The 20,831-nt window shown below is 37.0% G+C and overlaps 3 protein-coding genes across 3 annotated transcripts; 2 read left to right on the top strand and 1 right to left on the bottom strand.

Annotated features, from left to right (window-relative positions):
* Nucleotides 1-10: 10 nt before the first annotated feature.
* dixdc1a (DIX domain containing 1a) lies at nt 11-8,801 on the bottom strand. The gene is made up of 15 exons (XM_043259270.1): nt 8,247-8,801; nt 5,778-5,887; nt 5,547-5,701; nt 4,903-4,989; nt 4,737-4,790; nt 4,606-4,656; nt 4,301-4,405; nt 4,105-4,158; nt 3,885-3,974; nt 3,536-3,607; nt 3,298-3,459; nt 1,808-1,874; nt 1,088-1,196; nt 903-1,011; nt 11-825 (listed from the first exon to the last, which is right to left on the bottom strand). Exons 1-15 carry the CDS (start codon nt 8,267-8,269, stop codon nt 742-744), a joined length of 1,332 nt encoding a protein of 443 aa, XP_043115205.1. The 5' UTR covers nt 8,270-8,801; the 3' UTR covers nt 11-741.
* A 221-nt stretch (nt 8,802-9,022) lies between these two features.
* cryaba (crystallin, alpha B, a) lies at nt 9,023-13,677 on the top strand. The gene is made up of 3 exons (XM_043259289.1): nt 9,023-11,025; nt 11,718-11,840; nt 12,695-13,677. Exons 1-3 carry the CDS (start codon nt 10,837-10,839, stop codon nt 12,884-12,886), a joined length of 504 nt encoding a protein of 167 aa, XP_043115224.1. The 5' UTR covers nt 9,023-10,836; the 3' UTR covers nt 12,887-13,677.
* Nucleotides 13,678-14,860: 1,183 nt separating this feature from the next.
* On the top strand, nt 14,861-20,413 carry arcn1b (archain 1b). The gene is made up of 10 exons (XM_043259268.1): nt 14,861-15,052; nt 16,020-16,283; nt 16,373-16,552; nt 16,661-16,863; nt 16,943-17,107; nt 18,021-18,186; nt 18,347-18,494; nt 18,582-18,690; nt 18,982-19,186; nt 19,278-20,413. Exons 1-10 carry the CDS (start codon nt 15,050-15,052, stop codon nt 19,365-19,367), a joined length of 1,533 nt encoding a protein of 510 aa, XP_043115203.1. The 5' UTR covers nt 14,861-15,049; the 3' UTR covers nt 19,368-20,413.
* Nucleotides 20,414-20,831: the final 418 nt, after the last annotated feature.

The following is a 20,831-nucleotide window of genomic DNA, read 5'->3' as shown; positions in this document are numbered from 1 at the left end:
AGCCTCCATCTGTGCACGGAAAGCCTTTAATAAAAGGTGGACAAGTGTCAACTGCATTTGCTTTTACAACACAGATACCAAACACTACGAACAGACATGCAAGCTTGATAGGAAAAGTACAATCATTTTCAAAAGGAATATTTCAATATGTTCAAATGTTACAAATTTTTACAAACAAAGTGGTCCCTGCTTTTACCACCCCTTATTTTCAAAGGAGAGTCAAGAAAGGTTGACGTACATTTTAGTGAAAAATATATTACTGTGACTGTGCAGACATTTTTTATGATTCCCTTAAAATGGATTTTTTTTTTTTGGCATGACAATACATGCACACAGTGTGTGATATGCTTGTCGGAGTTTGGCAACTAACGCAACATCTTTATTATTTGTCACTGCACAAAACACATACTGTTTTAAATAATCTTCTTTTCGTGGTCACTTATCACAATGGCATTGCCGATATACTAGCTTTTTCGAAACAAAATGTACCGTAACCTCAATACACTCAAAAACATAATCTGCATTTAGCTGTAAACCATTTTTGATAACATTTAAAAACATTCTTCTTTCATTCTTCAAAATGCATATACGCAATATTACAAACACGTGCCTGCTGTAATGACATAGTGAACTGGTTCAGTGAGATTCACAGTTAGGACAGGACAAAGGCTTCAGAGTTTGCAGGGATGAGGTATATGTAGGGTAAAACATACATTCTGAATAGATTGAAACCCTCAGTCTCTATCTCCCCTCTCCGTGATCCTCCTCCACCCAAGCGACGATCTTCCCTTCCCATCCTGGAATAACAGCATTGTCCTGAAACACCTGAAAGATGCCACACGATTAGAGAAAGACACTGAGCACTCGCTACTGTTAGAGCATTGAATTGCTCCCCATTTTACCTCTTCCTTCACCGTCCCAAACTCTGGATCCAGAGATTTAAAGTGATATCTAAAACTGCCATGTCTGTCCACAGCCGCTTTGAAGTCCTGTAGCGTAACCTCCCCCAGCCTATTGATAAAGAGTTCACATTTAGATCAAGAGACTTGTGGATTAAATCTTTATACGGTGATGCTGTCGCTGTCACCTCTTAGGGATGTTGACTAGGAAGGGTGTGAGAGAGCGATCTGTGTAGTAGAGTACTTTGGTTGAGGCTGCTGCACTGAGAACAGGGCTGCTGTGGGAGTGAGCTATCTCTGAAAAAAAAAAGAAAAAAGGTCATAAAAACAAATGTTTAGATAACGCATTTGTAGTTAGATTGCTCTTCTGTAGAGTAAAACTCGAATGTGAGCAATGTTGGGGGTAATGCGAGTTAATATCTGAGTTACTGTTTCAAAACAGTAACGCTAGTTACTTTGTTCTTCCATTTATTCACTCACAAGTTTCCTGTCCCCATGTTGAGAGAAATCAGAAGGTCAGAGGCGTTGTATTTGAATACTGTGTGCTATCTATACTAAATGTGAATGTGCATTAATTCATTTCACTCTCAAAAAAAAAAAAAGATTTAGCATTCATCAAAATTAATTAAAACAGTGAAATGCACAAAAATGATGCAAACCTGCAATAATTAAATATGTTAACACAAATGTATCTAATTCTATTTTATTTACCAATGTCTTCCCTGTTGACCTTTGATGATCCAATTTAATCGTAATAATAAGCAAAAAATGATTAGATAAACTAACAATTGTGCTTCATTGTTTTTAATTGCTGAAGAGTATTGAGCCTTCTTCTCCTTTATTCTATACAGATATGAATTTACAGACCCTGCATGATTTTCTAGCAGAATAACCTTCAAGTGACCTACTTGAGCTTGACGGCCATGATTCTCGGTCTGTGTGATTGGCTTTTCGTCCGGGAGACCTGCTTGAACCCTGTGGTGGTATAAAAATTGTTTGCATGAAAGAAAAAAATTGAATTCGTTATATAATGACAATGGTAATGACAGATTGCAGAAGACCTGCATATGTCACCAGAAACAAAGACTTCAGGTAGACCTATATAAAGACTCAATATAAATGTACTCAAATTAATTAGGAATGGGATAAAACTCATCGTGCGATATGGAGGAATAAGTCCTGACTTCTAAATAAAAGAACCAATCGCAAGTTATTGCACCATTGCAGCTGCTGTTAGGAACTCTGTTTGCCAAACAGTCCGGGTACCAATCTGAATTAGCCAATGCCCTAATCCATTCAAAGGGTTTTGCCTATAGAGTAAGAGCTTTGAAGGGGGTACGGATGTTTGGGATAATCCTGCCAAGCCAATTAGGAGCCCAAAAATTTTACTTGTGCAAAAGAACATGTCCATCACGTCAGTTGTACCCTTTATTCCAAATGGCCTATGGAAGTGGATAGATTAGAGCACTTTGGTTGGGAATGACCCTTCAGCCATGATTGTTCTCGCTACATAGTGCCCTTATAGGCTGACAGATTTATCCTGACTGGAAAGCTGCGACAGTCTGTCTCAGATGTGTTCTGTGAGCTGCATTGTTGGTCCAGACTGAAATGTGAGCTTTTTTTAATGCTGTTTGAGCATAAGAAACAATGTTTATGGGAAAGTTAAAATGCATGAAAATTTTGTCATTTTCTCATCTTGTTGTTGATTATCAGCATTCTTCAGAATATCTTCTTTTATGTTCAACATTAGAAATAAACTCATGCAGGTTTCAATTTTGGGGTGAACAAATCTTGCAATGTTAGTTATTGCTGATAGGAAAATAATTGATTTAATTAAATGTGAGTGTGGCAAGCATTTCAGAATTTCTCTATTCAAGTAGATAGTAGGTACCCAATTAGATGCCAGAAATTTAGCCCAGTAAACCCTCTTCTGTAGGCTTATCTCCACTTTTAAGTGTAATGTCTTTAAGTAGGTAGAATTTAGTAGGAACAGTACTGTTTATTAGTTACTGTATATTGATAGGGACATTCCCCAAACATGTCCCTATCAATATACAGTAACTACTAAATCATCCCTGATTAAATATATGTATATGCAACCTCTGTTGTTGTAGTTTCTTAAATATAGAATCTGAAATAAATCATATCGATATGCTGAAAAATAAGTCCTTGAAACAGAGCTTTTTGAATCAGTTAAACCATTGCGTCACAAAATGATTCACTGTTTCAAATTCGAATTCATTTTAAAGTGTGTTTGTGTATCACGATGCATAGAACCATGTCCCCGTATTACAGTTCACAATTTAAATAAAATATCTCTCGCTGCTTCCGTTTCATAGCAACTTTAATGCGTATTTTCTGTAATGCAGAATTAGATACAGGTAAAGTTTGGCCTTGCCTTCCTCTCCTGCCTTTTCTTGTTCTCTGTGGTGTGGAGACGGTCCACCAGACTGGCCACCCCCTGCTCCAGTGTGTCCAGTGTGTGGTGCTGTGGGTCATGTCCGCTGAAACTGTCCCTCAGACTGCGCAGAGCGTCCCGCACAAGCTGTAGCTCGTCCCCCTGGAGCACACACCCAGAACAATACACACATTTCTAACAAATTAAGCTTTATAAAATGAAGAATGACGTGACTCACCATTCTGTGTTGGAAAACGGCGGACGATGTATCCATCATGTGACTGTAGCCATTATTCTCACAGCCTGACAGCTGGAGCAGACAATATTGGTATTGTTAATGTAGAAGACTTCAGATTGACTAATTACAGTAATCCACATCTGACGGGAATCAAAGAACGTCTTAAGAAATATGAAATTCTCTATGCATTTAGGAAGGTCAGGAGACTGCTGGTGTGCTATGGCCCCCTCTAGTGGAATAAATTACAGCTACATAGTGTTTATGTATTAATGCAATACAAAGACATTGGCAAAACGTACTAATATTCCATAAATAAGCTATATTCTGTCCTAGTAGTTTATTCAGTTACCCTGTGATAGCTTTCACTGATCCTGCGCAGTGCATCATCCAGTTTTGACTGCTGCTGCTGAAGAAGTCTGTCTTTCTGCCCGAGTTCTTTCTACAGTGCATGGGAGAGAAAAAGTGTTTTAATGGATGTACTATATAGACCAGCGGGTTGCCAAAAAAATCAGCAAAACCTGACACTAAGGAACTAACACTCAATGATTGATTGGGATAAATTTGCCTACTTTGTATTCACTCAGCAATCTGTTTCTTTCGCTCAGCTTCCTTTCTAGTTCCACCTAAACAAAAAAGAAAAGAAAAAAGAACACTGAATGAACCTTAATATATGTTAACACATTTATAAAGTAGATGCAAAGGCGTTTGGATGTATTGTTTATTATTTTTTGCAGATTTTAATTATAGAGTTGAAGTCGGACTCACATTCTGTCCTTCCAGCTCCTCTCTGTCCATGCTGGATCTGAGCAGCTCCTGTTTGAGCTGCAGCACCGAGTCTTCCTGCACAGACATCCTCTGCTGCAAGGCATCCTGGGTAGACAGATGGACAACTTAATTATCCCAAATGGCAACAAATCTGCTGTACACTACTGATGAAGTTAAAGAAATTAATAATTATCCACAGCTCTATAATATACCGATAGAATAATATAAATAAATATCTAGCTTTAAAACATTATATTTTGTAAATTATGTACGAACACATTGCACAAATTTTCACTTGGTCTCACCTTAATAGCCTGCAGATTACGTGCTTCCTGTTTGTATCTTAAAAGTTCTCTCTGCAAAAAAAAACACTTGTATTACTTTCATCAGTCATTTTTGGTTATCAAGAATGATTTATTTTAGCCATTTAACTTACCTTCAGATCTAAAGACTCCTCCATACTCTGGTCCAGACGACTGCGGGTTAAAATCTTCAACAGCAGTATAAAAGAAATAAGTCATTAGCATAATAGACAGTGAATGAGGCATGCGCATTCTCACATTAGTCCTAGGAAGGCGCACAAAAGCAGAATGATGGATTACCAGCTGCTGTTCTGAGCTGGTACTGTCTCCAAAGCTCAGAGTAGATGTCTGCTCGTCCTCAGGTAGAGACCCATGCAGCAGTAAGGCCTGAGTGAAGACGTGAACAGCGAGTATGAGGTTTCTAAAGCACTGGGGTACTGTGAGTAAAACTAGACCGCTCGCTGGGAACATATGCTGTTGAACTAAAGTCTGCCAAACAACAGACATCATGTGATCAATCTCAGATGCTGTTTGATGATTAGACTAACCAGCTTCTCTCTGAAGCTTTTGTTTTTCTAGGATTTTTATCTCTCTTCTAGCTGCATGAGATATATGATATATAAGATGCTTTATACAAAAACATTGATACTGTTGGGAATAAAAGCAATGAAATGGAATTACATGTTTTAATATTTAATATATTTTATAGTTTTAGGGTCTGTAAGTTTATATTTACATGACGTATTTACATTTTACAATATTTTATAAAATGTAGTTTATTCCTGTGATGCAAAGCTTAATTATCAGCATCATTACATTACATTTGTCTACAGTGTCACACGTCTTTCAGAAATTACTCTGATATGCTAATTTGCAAGAATGTTTTCCTATTTATTATGAATGTCACAGAAACACCAATATTTGAACGTGTAGAATTAACTCACCTGAAGCCTTGTTACCATTTTCCTGGTCTCCTGCATCTCCTTCTCCAGCTGTTCCTGCTGGGCACATAGCTGTTCCTCCCATGTGCTGCTTTCCTCTTTCCCAGCATGCTCAGGGCCAGGAGATGGCTCGGTGGCTAAAGATTTCACTACATCCTCTTCAAAAAAATAAAATACAAGAAAACATCAGAACCACATTATCGAAAGCAGAGCCAAGTTGGAAAAACATTCTACCTAGGCTTTGTGGTTGCTCCGTGTGGTTTCCCACTAGCTCTCCTGAATCTTCAGATTTGGCAATAATATACTCCTCCTTGGGTGTGTGTGCTGGACTGGACGAACTGAGACTGGAGAAAAGTTGCAGAGAATCAGTAAAGAAAATAACCACTTGAATAATCCAAATTATCACCTGGAGCAATTTGACGACAATGAAAGCCTTTTGTGTAGGTTAGGTATATTATGCTCACTTTAATCAGATGGAACTGAACTAAAAAACAGGGAAAGTCCGTATACAATAGACATGTCACCATTCTCATCCAGGTTTTCAGTTTCAAACCACACTAATACAACTCCAGAGCATTCCTAAGCCACATGTCATTCATCTGTTTTCAGTAAAGATGAAATGAGAGACTCTATCTCCAACACCCCTAGCTGTTCCTCTGGCACGGGAATATGATATTGAAGTTGATATAATTCTAACAAAGAAATGGAGACAGAATGATGTCTGTCGCACAGAATGAGACAGAAAGCAGCTCTCTCAGTTGATTAGCGTCGTCAATTCAGTCTTGTTTGCATAAACTGATTATGACATTTTGATAAGGACTATTAACCAGGATTACATCTTCTTGATTAAGCTTCTGAAAATGACTTCATAAAGGGATGTGTATACAGGCATGAAATTACAGCAGAATGCTGCTCTGAGGGGTGTCATGTTACTGAATGTTGATTATTTATACAATGAGGAGCATGCGGATTTATAGTAAACCACTCCAGACACAAAATATATTCATTTCAAACCATTCATAACGCATTATACTTTACATACACAATTCATTATGGACAGTGCTGTCAAACGAGTAACCGCATCCAAAATAAGTTTTTGCATAATATATGTGCAAGTACTGTGCATATTTCTTTTTCTTATGTATATATAGACATATACACATACAATATGTATTTTGAAAATATTTATATGTATATATTTATAATCGTATAATTCATATTCTAAATATATTTAATATAAAACTACATATTCTATATATATATATATATATATATATATATATATATATATATATATATATATATATATATATGCATGGCTATTTATATATTCATAATGAATATGCATAGTACACACATATTTAATGTAAACGAAACATTAATTTGCTCATAAATTGTCCATAATTAGTGCTGTCAAACGAGTAATCACAATGAAATAATTGACAGCACTAATTATAGATTTTTTTATTTTTTTTGGTGGGGGCATTCACAGAATTAGTTTCATAAATATTATGAAATAGTTTCATATATTTTATTTGTCCAAGCTGTGGGGATAAAATAAGAAGTTTCAGTAACTCCTACTAAAGCTTTCATTATTACTCCCGTTTGTAGTGTCACATTATTGTCTGTGTGAGTGAATTATTGAATCGTTCACTCAACCATTTCATTCAAAACACTGATTAATTCAGAAAAAAACTAAGACTGCCAATGTATTGTATTTATATTGTAAGGTATTCCAAATTAACGTCTTGTTTATTGAACCGTTGCATAAGAGCAATATCGTGTGCTGTTGGCCTGAATCTGAATGTCACGTTAATGATTTCGCACCAAGCACCGGACTCTTGGTCAACTTGGCAAATTTAGAAATCTGGGATTTTTTAGTTATTTATTTTTTGCCTGCCTCAAAATTTCTTGTTGGCCGCTTATTGAAAAATGATTAGATTTTACCCATGTAAATTGTGTTAGCACCATTTTTGAAAAGGTTTTTCTATATGTAAACATGCATGTGCGCTTGTGTCTTGTGAATGACACTGCATTACAGATTTAAAAGAAAGTTCAACAAAGCGCATCTCTGTCCCTTGCTTTTCTCCCTCTACATTGTGTCTCGCGTTTTGCAAAACTTGTTCTGCGTAAATGAATTCAAATTTTTAATTTGAAATAAATTTGCCATGCTGTTACAAACATCATCTCTCTTACTTGTAGGATATTGCGTGAATACCCACTGCCACATATAACAAATTCCTACCTAGCGTTTTTAAAGCTGGTCCAAACGGACCAAGTAGCCTGTTTTATAATAAAGAGATGACTCTAACACAATGAAAAATGTACAATTGAGAACATTTGCATGACCTCTTTATGATGTACTGTGTATTAAAAACCCATATAACTGTCAACAAATCAATGTGTGGGTAGTGGATTGATATATCTGAGCATCTACAGAGCATGCAGATGGCACGGACCATATTAAAGCAAGTGGTTCCCGGTTGCTAGGTGATTTCACAATAGCAGGCAACACCCACACATCAATCTTACAGGCACAACTGATACATGCATATGATATCCACGTACAGCCTCGTATAATAACACGTATTGCGATCAAATGAAGAAAATGACAAATATGATTTCCCAGGACAGCCGAAATGGAATGGAAGATGGTCACGGGAAAGAAAAAAGAAAGCGGGAGCTGTGGAATTTCATTCATACCATTTCATTTGTTTGGCTCCCATGATGCTATTTGCCCTTTTAACCTCCCATCCTGATCCAGCCCAACCCGAAGGGTTCGAGGAAGCAGCGGTGTGTCATCAACATAGCAGACGGCCCAGCGCCGGTCCAAAGGGTGTGCGCATCAGAGATCCCAGCGTCCACGTAGCTGCCAGTCCAGTCTGCTGGAGATGATGATGACGGAGAACAGATCTCTCCGTCCGCTTGAACCCAACCTACTTGTTTGGCAGGTCTTCCTTTGGACAGCGCTGTAAACCCAGATTAAATGGGTATTCCCACAGACTCAACGTTGAAAATCCCGATCAGAGGCAGCATGTGTTTCTGTGATAAGAAGCATGAGGTAATCCTGTTTTCAGTTCTGAGCCACAACAGGGAAGAAAAGAGCTTTTGAATGGTCTCCCGTCCCCCTTCTCGAATCTCTACAACATCTTCTGCGGCTCCTGTTTCTCATTCTCCTAGTTTTTGTGTCTCTGTCGAGGCAGTTTTAAGGTATTTTTTCTCTGCCCTTCTGTTTCTCTTCGCTCCTCGTCTTCCCCCTCCCTTGTTCCTCTTTTTTTTCAGGAGTCAGACATGGTTCAGCCCGACTCTGTTTACCCTCCCCTCCTCCATCTTCACCCCTCCCTTTCTCACAGAGCGGTGGGCTCCAGGATGGAGGGGGGCGGGTGGGTGTGGATTAGGATGAAAAAAATGGGCGTCTCCAGTAAACCATGCTGACTGGATGTGTCCTCTGTGTAAAGATGACACTCTTTTAAATAACCAGTTCCATAAAACCAGAAACATTATGGGTATGATTTGTGCCTGATTCACTGTGTAAATTGCATCTTATACTACTCTATTATGGCAAAATCAGGGAGTGAATGTGTGCGTTTGTATGTGAAAGTCAGAGAGAGAAGATAAATCGAATTCGTTTTTTCTGACATTCTGAGAGGAAAATTACTTAGATCCATTTTTATGGATTTTTATTCCATCAGGAGAATGTGTTAATATAATTGTTAATTGTATTTCTTACAGTGAAAAAAAAAGTTTTCACTTTAAAAAATAATTTAGTCAGAAATTGCTTGAAAATGTCATGAATAATTACTGAGAAAAGGCTATTAACATATTGAATTGCATTTAGTAAAAAGTATAAAAACTGAAGTAGTAATTTTTTTTTACAACTTTATTTGTAATAGTTTATATTAAGTGGCCTTAACTACTACTATGTAGTACATCTAATATATGTACATTTCAATTAATAATTGGATACTATGCAATTAAAAAAATATAAAAGAGAAATGCATTTACAGACACTTTACATTTTTTATTATATATATATATATTTGGCCATGGACATGGTTATGTATGAAACTCATTTATCCCTAAATGGCTACATTCCTGATTTGTGCTGAGCAGGATGATCATATTGGCAGTGGATTTGAAGTGGAATTAGAAAAACCTATTACTGCTAGAGATTACCCAGAGAGTCAAGGCCAGTGGTGGGAAAGCTCCTGTGTATATAAATGTTGCATGGTAAAGTTACAAGCTACTTATAATTCAGAGAAGTTGCGCCACAGTCAGACTGCAGTTTTGTTCATTGTCTAACCGCTTACATTACAACCGCTTTCCCCACTGCATTCATAGATGTCATAAACATGCACAAGGATATGATATATACAGTTTTGTTTACATACCTCCTGCAGAATGTGCGAAATGTTACTAATTGAAACAAAATAAGAGGGATCTTTTGTGCATGTTAATTTTTATTTAGTACTGTCCTGTATACGCTATTTTACATGTACTCCACAAGACAAAATAATAACTGAATTTATAAAAATGACCCCAATAGCTATTTAAATTAACCTTTTTTTCTCTCCTTTTTTTTATTTTGGTTTTAAATGAGCGCACCGATAATCTAGAATTAATCAGACAAACACTCAGCGTTCCTTAATGCAACTTTGTCGGTGATGTATGTATTTTAATCAAAAACTTGTTGAATGGCATCGGCCCCCGTTCCACGATACCTGTCTCTCTCAGATGCTCTTGGCCCAGAGGGTTCATTCATCACGTCTGAATTACAGCGGATCACCATTCTTGCTGATTCCTGCAGTCCCGTCTATTTTAGGGGCATAATATTATCTTTCTGCCTGAGTTCTCCTCTGACAGCAGCCAGGAGGGAGCAGATAGTATCTGGCCGCGGCCCGTTCGGGGCACGGGGGGCAGAATCCCTCCTGGCACAAGAGTTTGCCGGGGATGTGGCCAGTTGACACGGAGGCTTCGCTCACAACCATTCTAACTTAGCCAGGCAAATATTTTTCCAGGCTTGTGAGCAGAGGGGGCATTAACACTATTCAGAGCCCGGCGTTTGAGACTTTATGATCTAAGAGAGAGTGAAGGGTGAATAAATAGCTTTTTGTTTGAATGAGCCAGAGGGGAAGAGGGCAGCGAAAAAACACTTTAGCTCATAACTGGAGACGGATCAGCGGGCAGCTGGGTAGGTAGCTGACACAAGGTTTACGGATGGGCCATAAATACAGGCCCACAGCAGAACATGCAGCAGATCCGCTGTCGACTCCAGCCGCTCCGCTGAGATACAATGGAAATTTCTATCCAGCATCCCTGGTACCGCCGGCCCTGGTTCCCAGGCTACTTCCCTTATCGAATTTATGATCAGTATTTCGGAGAGCACCTACCCGACAGTGACCTTTATTCACCTTTCTACATGTTTTACTATCGACCTTATTTCTGGCGTTTTCCGAACTGGTGGGACAGTGGCATGTCAGAGGTGAGTTCAGTTTCTTAGATTGATGTAATTACCGAAAACTATAAGGTCAAATTTGTTTACGTTGCTTGCATACAAAAAAAGCTATATTTTAATAGCACTTTTTAATTTATAAGGATACTATTATTAAGGTAGGTAATAATATTATTCAACTAAATTTAAAAATTTTATCAGTGTACACTATACATAAAAAATTGCAAAGTATTATTATATTAAAGAAATTCACATTCTATTAATTGCAATATATATATATATATATATATATATATATATATATATATATATATATATATATATATATATATATATATATATATATATATATATATATATATAATTCATCAATGAATCCTGAGAAAGAAATGCTTAACAAAAATATCAATAATAATATTAAATATTTCTTGAGCAGCAAATCAGCATATTAGAATTATTTCTGAAGGAAATCAAAATGGTGACAATTCGACTTTTATTATTATTTTATATATAATTTATTTTGTAATATATTTAAGCATTTGAAATTAGAAAAATATCTCACAACATTACTGTTGCACTATATTTTTGATCATTACAGCCCTGATGTGCATAAGAGCCTCTTTATAAACCCACAAACCTCCAAATGAGCCAGTCACAATAATAGAGACTATTTTTGCTTTCAGAGATTTTGCATAATTAATTTGCCATGTTCTCCTACACAGATGAGAATGGATAGAGATCGGTTTGTAATCAGCCTGGATGTGAAGCACTTCTCTCCAGATGAACTGATGGTCAAGATCAATGATGATTTTATTGAGATTCATGGGAAACATGATGAACGGCAGGTAACAAAACAAAAACTCACCCTCATTTCATTCACCACTTTGAACTCAGTGTTTCTTTTTTGTTACATGATGTTATGTAACCATATAATGTGCCAATTTTCCCAGATGAGTCCTGGCCAGGATTTCTATATTGCTTTGATTGAAAGTAGAGCGTTCGAAAACATAAAGAACCATTTGGTCTGCACACGCAAACAGAGGCAAAACCTAGATGTTTTAGGCAATATAGAAATCCTATCCAGGATGCTTTTGGAAAAATATTCAGTATTGAGGAGGCAAAAGGTAACACTGAAACAAAACGCAGCTTGTTTTCAGTTTAAATTGGTTTAAATTCAGATTTGAGCTTTCTTTGTTTTTCACATTTCGAACTCAATTCTGCAACCTAGTCTCATACAAATATGTCCCTCTGTGAGCTATTTGTGCAACAGTTTTTCCATGCCTTACTGCGTGTTTCCCCACAGTTTCAAAGAGAAATGTCCACTCAGTGGTGCTAAAACACAGGTTCGACCCCTGACCCGTGGCACATTGTTATTATGTTGATATCAGTATATATATGGGGCGGTTCAGAATTGAAATATCGCTAAAAGTGTGTAAAATGCTCCAATTATTATGGAATTACGCCCTACTCCAAATCCAACCCCAAAACCTACTTGATAGTGTCAACAAATTCAAAACTGATTAAAAACACACTTGTTGATAGAACTGTGCCGTTTAAACTTCTTTTACACAGATTTAAAGCTAAAAAGTGCACCAAGTTACATTCATGCCATGATATGTAGCAATTCTATACGGTGCATAACCCTGACATTATTGTGTTATTGATGTACCTCAGCTCAAAGAAAGCGTCTCTGTTACAGGACGAGCATGGCGCCGTGGCGAGGGAGTTTTACAGGAAGTACAAGATCCCCTCCGGTGTAGATCCAGATGCCATCAGCGCTTCTCTGTCCTCTGACGGTGTGCTGACCATCTGTACACCGCGCCACATGCTGGACATCCCTGAACGCAACATCTCCATCACCTGCGGAGAGAAGCCACCAGCGCAGAAGTGAACCTGTTGACAGCTGCCCCTCTGCCAGTCATCTCCAGACGAAACCCACCACCGAGAGAATCATCTACTGTACTAAGACCATGCGCATTGATGTAACGCAGTAGACCCAAAGCGATGTAACCAGAACCTGTCCATTGTGAACAATACAATATCATGCAAAACGCACAGTAAGTCAGTGCTTTAGGTCAGCGAAGGCAAGTTGCCGTTGGAGTTGGCTTTGGTTTGTTATATATAGGTTTATGGTCTTTGTATGTAATTATGTGGTTGACTTGGATCATGATTGTAACTTTGGCTTTGAGAGCGAGCAGTTTTGAAGTGGGACGTTATGCAGCACTGGCATCTGTTTTTGAAGTTAATAAATCCCCAGGTCAAAAATAAATGCTGGAATATGCATATTTGTTCATCTGAATGTAAAGTATGCTGCACATGGGGTCTAAACCAGACCAATGTGTTTTGCTGATGTTGTTGCGCTTAATGGACAGTAATAAAGATGACCTTGTAAACGTATGTATGTGATGCTCGTAGACATCGATTCTAGTCATTGGTGAAGACACTTTATGGATCATCAAATTTATGGTCGTCGCATGTGGAAGGGAAATACAAAAGATAAGTTCGGATTACTGATGGCAGGGGTGTACTGAAATAATAATTCACTCCTCTTATTTAGTCCACTGTCTTTCCCAATGTGCTTCATATTTTATTTTCCATACCCCTTAAAGTGACGTGTTATAACTAACAAATAAGTGTGACTGTTGCATAGCTATTTTCAGCATTAAAAAATCTCTGAATAAATGGTTGTTTCCATTTCTTCATTGCCCTCTCTGGGGGAAGGACATCTGGTCTTCTGGGGCTGTCAGATTATTCATAGCAGCTGCAGTGTAAACCACATCAAACTGTGCATGGTATGCCTCTTTATATACTGTGACATGCGCTTACTTTTTTACTCAGTAATCAGTTGTGTCTGGAAACACCATTATATTTAGGGAGGAAAAGGTTATCTATTTTAGTTAGTATCTCATTATTTAGTAGCATTACTATTATTTATTTATTATTAGAATTATATTGCAAATCTGTTACATGATTTTTCAGCATTACTATTTTTTTATGCCCAGTTGCAAAACAACATTGTTTCTTATGTCTTGTAGCTAGCCGTGTGCATGCATGTGTGTTTAAATATCAATATAAATCAGATTTAAGGACGTTATCGATTAATAAGGACTTTGAGACTTTTTTTAATGAGATTGAGTAGACATTATGAGCGAGTAACGATCTGTTCCTCGCATAAATCTTACATATGAATTTGAGATACAGTACAAGACCCTCCATATGACTCATGTAATATATCCCAAATCATATCAACGCAAAATCTTCTTCGTAATTCAATAACGTTCAGCTTAATAGCTCCTGGGCACAATGCTTTTATAGTACAGATATAGTATAGTACAGCATGAACATTCTTAAAAATATTTATTTTTCGGGTTTTATTGCTTTTATGATTTAGAAAAATATAGAGCTCATATAAACACCTTGTTCCCCAGAGACTAAAACTGCAGAGAGTCTCACATATATATATATATATATATATATATATATATATATATATATATATATATATATAGAATGTAATTAAAAAAAAAAAAAAAAAAAATAAATGTGAAAAAAACAAAAACAAAAAAATAAAATATATATATATATATATATATATAGAATGTAATTAAAAAAAAAAAAAAATAAATGTGAAAAAAAAAAAAAAATATATATATATATATATATATATATATATATATATATATATATATATATATATATATATCAAATATGTTTTTAACGGTTGTATATTATCTTCATGCATTCAGTGAATTCAGTAAAATAAGAAGTGTCTAAGTGTGTGTGGTTTGTTGACATGCGCAGTAGCGCTTCTCCGCCGGTAGATGTCGCCATCTCTCCCGCATCAGCTCTCATCTGCTTCTGACACGGCGCAACTTTTTCCGGTTGGACTCTGGAGACGTGGCTCTGTTTCTTCAATATTGCGAGCCAAGCTATATGCTACTGTTAAAAACATAGCCTAGGTCACCGCTCTGACATCTCGTGTTGTAGAAAGAGCTGGACAGACAGTGCCTGTGACTGATTCCGCTGACGGATCCTCGTCTGAAAGGAAACAGATATGGTATGATTGGATGTTTTGTGTATTTAGCAGGATGAAGCTAGCAGCTAACGTTAACAGTTAGCGCTATAGCTCATAACCCCTATTGTGTAAAACTGTTTTAAATTCTAGTGTCAGTTGCTATACAGTATCTATCCCATCTGTTTTTGCTGTAAAATAGCGTTACAGAGGTAAGCAAACGTTACTGGATAGTGTTTGATACATGATACAGCTAGCCAGCTAAACGTTAGCTAGCTCGTTATGTTGTCATCAGGATAATTACAGTTCAATAGATGTCACTGTCTGTATGACAAAACATTGATATAATACATCGTATTTTGTCTTATTTAAAAATATCTAATGCTTTTAAAGGTTGTAGCTAACTGACTTTGACAATTCAGATGGTAACTGAAATATAAATGACCTGTAGATCATGATACCTATATAGTTTTACATTAAGAAAAAAAAATACATTAGATCATAACATGCATTTGTTTATAATATTATTATTTAGTCTTAGTATATTTTTTTATACAATTATAGCATTTTTTTTTTAAATTAGAGTTAGCATTTATTTTAATATTTGCCGTTTTAATTTTAGTTTTAGTAATTTCTTTTGTCATATTATTATTTTTCTTAAATATTTGTTTAGCAGAATTTTATTTGAAATTCAGTTTTAATTTTAGTAATTATTTTATTTGATTAAACTTTAGACATTATTGAAAGAAAATATATCTTAATAGTTTTAGTTAACAGCGACAACAATATATTATACTTTATTTTGCATTTTTATTGCGCTTAACTTACAAATCTAAAGTTTGCACACTCCATCTTAAATCACCTTTTGATGGCCCATTTGTATTATTTTATTATTTGCACTAGTAATGTAAGTTGCTATACATTTTTTTTTTTTAAACAGATGTCTATGGTTAGATCGCCTTTAATTGCGCTTGATCTGATTAGGTTTTATCGTTTCCTCAAATCTTTGCAGGTGCTCTTGGCAGCGGCGGTGTGCACTAAGGCAGGAAAAGCCATAGTGTCACGACAGTTTGTGGAGATGACTCGAACCCGTGTCGAGGGCCTTCTGGCTGCCTTTCCCAAACTAATGAATACAGGCAAGCAGCACACTTTTGTGGAGACAGAGAGCGTCCGTTACGTCTACCAGCCTTTGGAGAAACTCTACATGGTTCTGATCACTACAAAAAACAGCAACATTCTGGAGGACTTGGAGACACTAAGACTTTTCTCCAGAGTGGTAAGCCTGACTTTTTAAATGTTGCGCTTATGTGTTCGATGCGTCCCGAATAAGTGATTGATTGATTGAATTTTTTGTTTTGTTTTCAGATCCCTGAATATTGCAGAGTGTTGGAGGAAAGTGAGATCTCAGAGCACTGTTTTGATCTCATTTTTGCGTTTGATGAGATTGTAGCTCTTGGCTACAGAGAGAACGTTAACCTGGCCCAGATTCGCACTTTCACTGAGATGGACTCGCATGAAGAGAAAGTATTCAGGGCTGTCAGAGAGGTCCGATGTCCACTGAAGTTTAATGAAACATATGTAGAGAGTAATTCTGCTGCTTTAAATTGGTATTAAACCAGCTGTAATTTTCTCTGTTCTTCTACACCGTAACAGACTCAAGAAAGAGAAGCAAAGGCTGAGATGAAACGCAAGGCTAAAGAGCTGCAGCGAGCAAGACAGGATGCTGAACGCGCCGGAAAGAAATCGCCAGGCTTCGGGGGTTTTGGAAGTTCAGGAATGGGCAGCATCACATCAGCCACCATCATTACTGATACAATAGAGCCAGAGAAACCCAAAGTGGCTCCTGCTCCAGTCAGGTATGAGCTCTAACCGTGGGTTACGATGTGTCTAAATACATAAGCGTACAGAAGTTAATCAGTCCTGTTTTTCCTGTAGGCCGAGTGGGTCCAGTAAAGCCCTGAAGCTGGGCGTTAAAGGAAAAGAGGTGGATAACTTTGTGGACAAACTAAAGTCAGAAGGAGAAAACATCGTCACATCCGGTGCGGGAAGGAAGGCATCGGAGGCATCTAAAGTCCTTCAGCCTCCAGTGAATATGGAGAGGTATCACATATTAATTTCGTTGAAGTGTCTTTATCGACGAAACCTTTTTATCGATAGAAAAAAATGCTTGATGTAGGCATGTGCTGAGTGACGCAGACAGCTACATTAGTGCCGTGTCTGCCTGTGAGGAGGAGATTGTGAATTTAAAAATATATATTAGTTGAATTTTAAAATGTAAAAAAAAAAAAATGCACTTGAATGCAAAAATGGTAGAGTCAGATGTTTGATGAAGCTCTCAAACACACACCTGTGGCATTTTAATGTTTTATTAGTTTAGCCCCCGAGGCGCCGCCGCTGCTGTATTTATTCAAAATATTAGAGAAATCATGTAGCTAAATGTTTAGAAGATCTTTAAGTTAAAAGCTGTTCACACAGAACGCATATTCAGTGTATTATTTAGATGCACAAATACGACTCTCACGTGGCACACGAGATTATATTTGATTTATATATGTTAATTTAGATGTAATGCATGTTTTTTGGGTTTTTTTCGTTGCATTGACCATCTAATATGCTGCATTGTTTTGCTTATTGCGCCCTCTTGTGGCCTCGGGAGATAAGACTCATTTAATCTGCATATAATATATTTGTTTCCTATTTATTTAGTTTTTGACTGTTAAAACAAAACATGTTATTGTAAATTAAAAACGTAATCAAAAATAAATAATTCAATTATTTATAAATAAATAATAAACATTTTAAATATATTAAAATAGAAAAGTTATTTTAAATAGTAATAATATTTCACAATATTAATGTTTCTATTGTATTTTACAAAAAAAAAATACAGGCTTGGAGAGCATAAGAGTCTGTCAAAGCTGTAAACTTTTGAACAGTAGTACATTTTCTCATTATAATTATATTATTTTCCATCTGTTACTGTTGTTAATAGTTTGTCAACTCTGTTTCCCAGTGTTCATCTGAGGGTGGAGGAGAAGATCTCTCTGACCTGTGGTCGGGATGGTGGGCTGCAAAACATGGAGGTTCTGGGCATGATCACTCTAAAAGTTACAGATGAAAAAAATGGACGCATTTCCATACTCATCAACAACAATGACAAAAAAGGAGCTCAGCTACAGGTGTGTGTGTGTGTGTGTGTGTGTGTGTGTGTGTGTGTGTGTCGCGCGCATCAGGGTCTCAGCATATATTTTGAAGGCAAAGTTGTTGATGTTTTTAGAAAACAACTCTGCACCACTTTTTTTTGGCTGTGTGACTCACATTGTTTAATTTCTTTTTCAGACTCACCCTCATGTTGATAAAAAGCTGTTCACCAATGAGTCCCTGATCGGTCTGAAAAACCAGGACAAGTCCTTCCCTCTAAACAGTGATTTGGGGGTACTGAAATGGAGGTTACAGAGCACAGATGAGTCCCTCATTCCTTTAACCAGTGAGTGCTAATTATTGAGCTCAAGGATTTTGTATAACGGCACTTCCACAACCATTTTCGTCATGCGTGTGCCTTTTGTGCTCCCAGTTAACTGTTGGCCATCAGAAAGTGGAAACGGCTGTGACGTCAACATCGAGTATGAGCTTCAGGACGAGGGGCTTGAACTCAATGACGTTGTCATTACTATCCCTCTGCCGTAAGTAAACATGTTAAAAATCGTATGTTTTATATTAAAAATAGTTATATAAAATACGAATTGCATAGGTTTAAATATATACATGCAAATACATGTAAATATTTTCAAAATGTGTATGAGTGTGTATATTTACATAATAAATATACACAGTACACACATTATGTAAACAAAAACTGTTATTTAGGATGCATCCAAAATAAGTTTTATTTTTATTTTTTTGAATTGGCAAAATACACACATACATCCAAATCCATATACATAATAAACAACCTGTCTTCTGTGATCATGTAGGTCAGGAGTCGGTGCTCCCGTAGTCGGTGATCTGGACGGGCAGTATAACCATGACAGCAGGAAAAACATCCTCGAATGGTCACTTCCTGTCATTGATGAGAAAAACAAGAGTGGCAGCCTGGAGTTCAGTATAGATGGCAAACCTAACGATTTCTTCCCAGTTAATGTTTCTTTTGTCTCCAAAAGAAACTTTTGTGACATTCAGGCAAGTTGCGCGACATTTCGTAAACAAACAAACAACAAAAATGAGCCCTAGGGAAAGAGGAAATGAGCTAATATCCTTCATATTTCCTCAGGTGGCCAAGGTGACATACATAGAAGGAGGCAGTCCAGTCAAATTCTCCTCAGAGACGTCGTTCGTTGTGGAGAAGTACGAGATCCTGTAAATGTTTCCTGGTGGAAGATCGTTTCAACCTGCCAGCCAGCTTAACGGATCAGAGAGCGCTGTACGTCAACAGAGCCCTCAAAACATTCTCTGACGCGGGCTGCAGTACTTCTGTGTTTCTGTTTGTCTTAAAGGAAAATAATCTACCTTTATATAAACTGGACCTTCAGCTGTTCAAGTACTAAGTGCGGTCAGCTACACCTGCCAGAAAAGACAAATGAGAGTAAAAAATAAAGCACTGCACCATCGAGAGAAGATCAGTGTCGTCCTACAAGCCTGTATGAACCCTGACCCTTCAAAGAGATAGATTCAGATTGAAAACGTAATAATTGTTGCATGGATTTTGTACCGAGTTGCAACCTAATTGACCTTTTTTTTCAAACCACGTGATCCGCATCGGCTCATTGGCGATTTGGGTTTTATTTCTAATCATCGACGAATAAATGCTGGTTTCTAACATGAAAACAGACCTAATATTATAGTACCAAATGAATGTGTGGGTGATGAATAAATCAGCTGTGCTTGTGCAATAAGAACTGACGCCGCATTAAATGTGCAGTCCTAATTGTGACTCATCATTTTTCATCTTTAATACGACACCTCTGCCGTTTAGGTGTTAGCGAATATGAATATCACTGTCTACATGAAAAAAGAAAAGAAAAAAAAAATGCTATTTGCCTTTTAGTTTCCCCCTTTCTTTTGGTGCAGTTCTATTTATGTAATCATTTGTTTGCATAATAATCTAAACAGGAAGGTTTTTCATTCTCTGTTGTTTTGTAAGTAATGTTACACATAATCTGTTTAAATGTTCTTTTCTTTTTATTCATCGCTACATTTATTTGGCTAAACAGGAAAATATATTCTCTCTGGCTTCCCAGATGTTATTAAGAATGGATTTTTCTTTTTGTTTCCATGTTCAAAAATACATTTAGCAGCGCACACTCAAAGATGATAAAGGAACGCCGAGGGGAGGGTTACGACATTCCATTCTGCTGTAAGATACTTATGAATACCTTTAATCAATAATAAAGTCAGATTTAATTAAAACCTGTTTTCTGGGCTTTTCCTGCCTTAATATGTGGTCTTGCCTAAGATTTTGAACATTGTAGCTGCGTGGTATTTATATTGGCGATCCACGCTAGAGTTAGGGAGTTATTTTAAGTCTCTAACCCAGTGCATTAAAGACAGCAGCAGAAATCATGCCGTCAAATCATAAATCGTTTGGCGTGTTTAAGGGGCTGATTATAGTCCTTGTTTTGGCTGTGAGAATGGTGAGTATTATCTTGTGATGACTAATTCAGTGCCTGTGCCTGCTTTGGGTCATGGCCTAGTGGACTGGGAGATTGTTCTGGAATCATACAGGAATGCGAGGAATGGTATTTAGAGTTGATAATGCATTAGGTATGGTTGAGCGCCAATGAATCACTTCCACAATGATACCAGCACCTTGTCTCAAACAATTACT

Source organism: Puntigrus tetrazona, chromosome 15, assembly GCF_018831695.1.
Source record: "Puntigrus tetrazona isolate hp1 chromosome 15, ASM1883169v1, whole genome shotgun sequence".
NCBI classification, from domain to species: Eukaryota; Metazoa; Chordata; class Actinopteri; order Cypriniformes; family Cyprinidae; genus Puntigrus; species Puntigrus tetrazona.
Note: the sequence above shows the minus strand (reverse complement) of the source record. Positions and strands in the feature narration are given on the sequence as shown.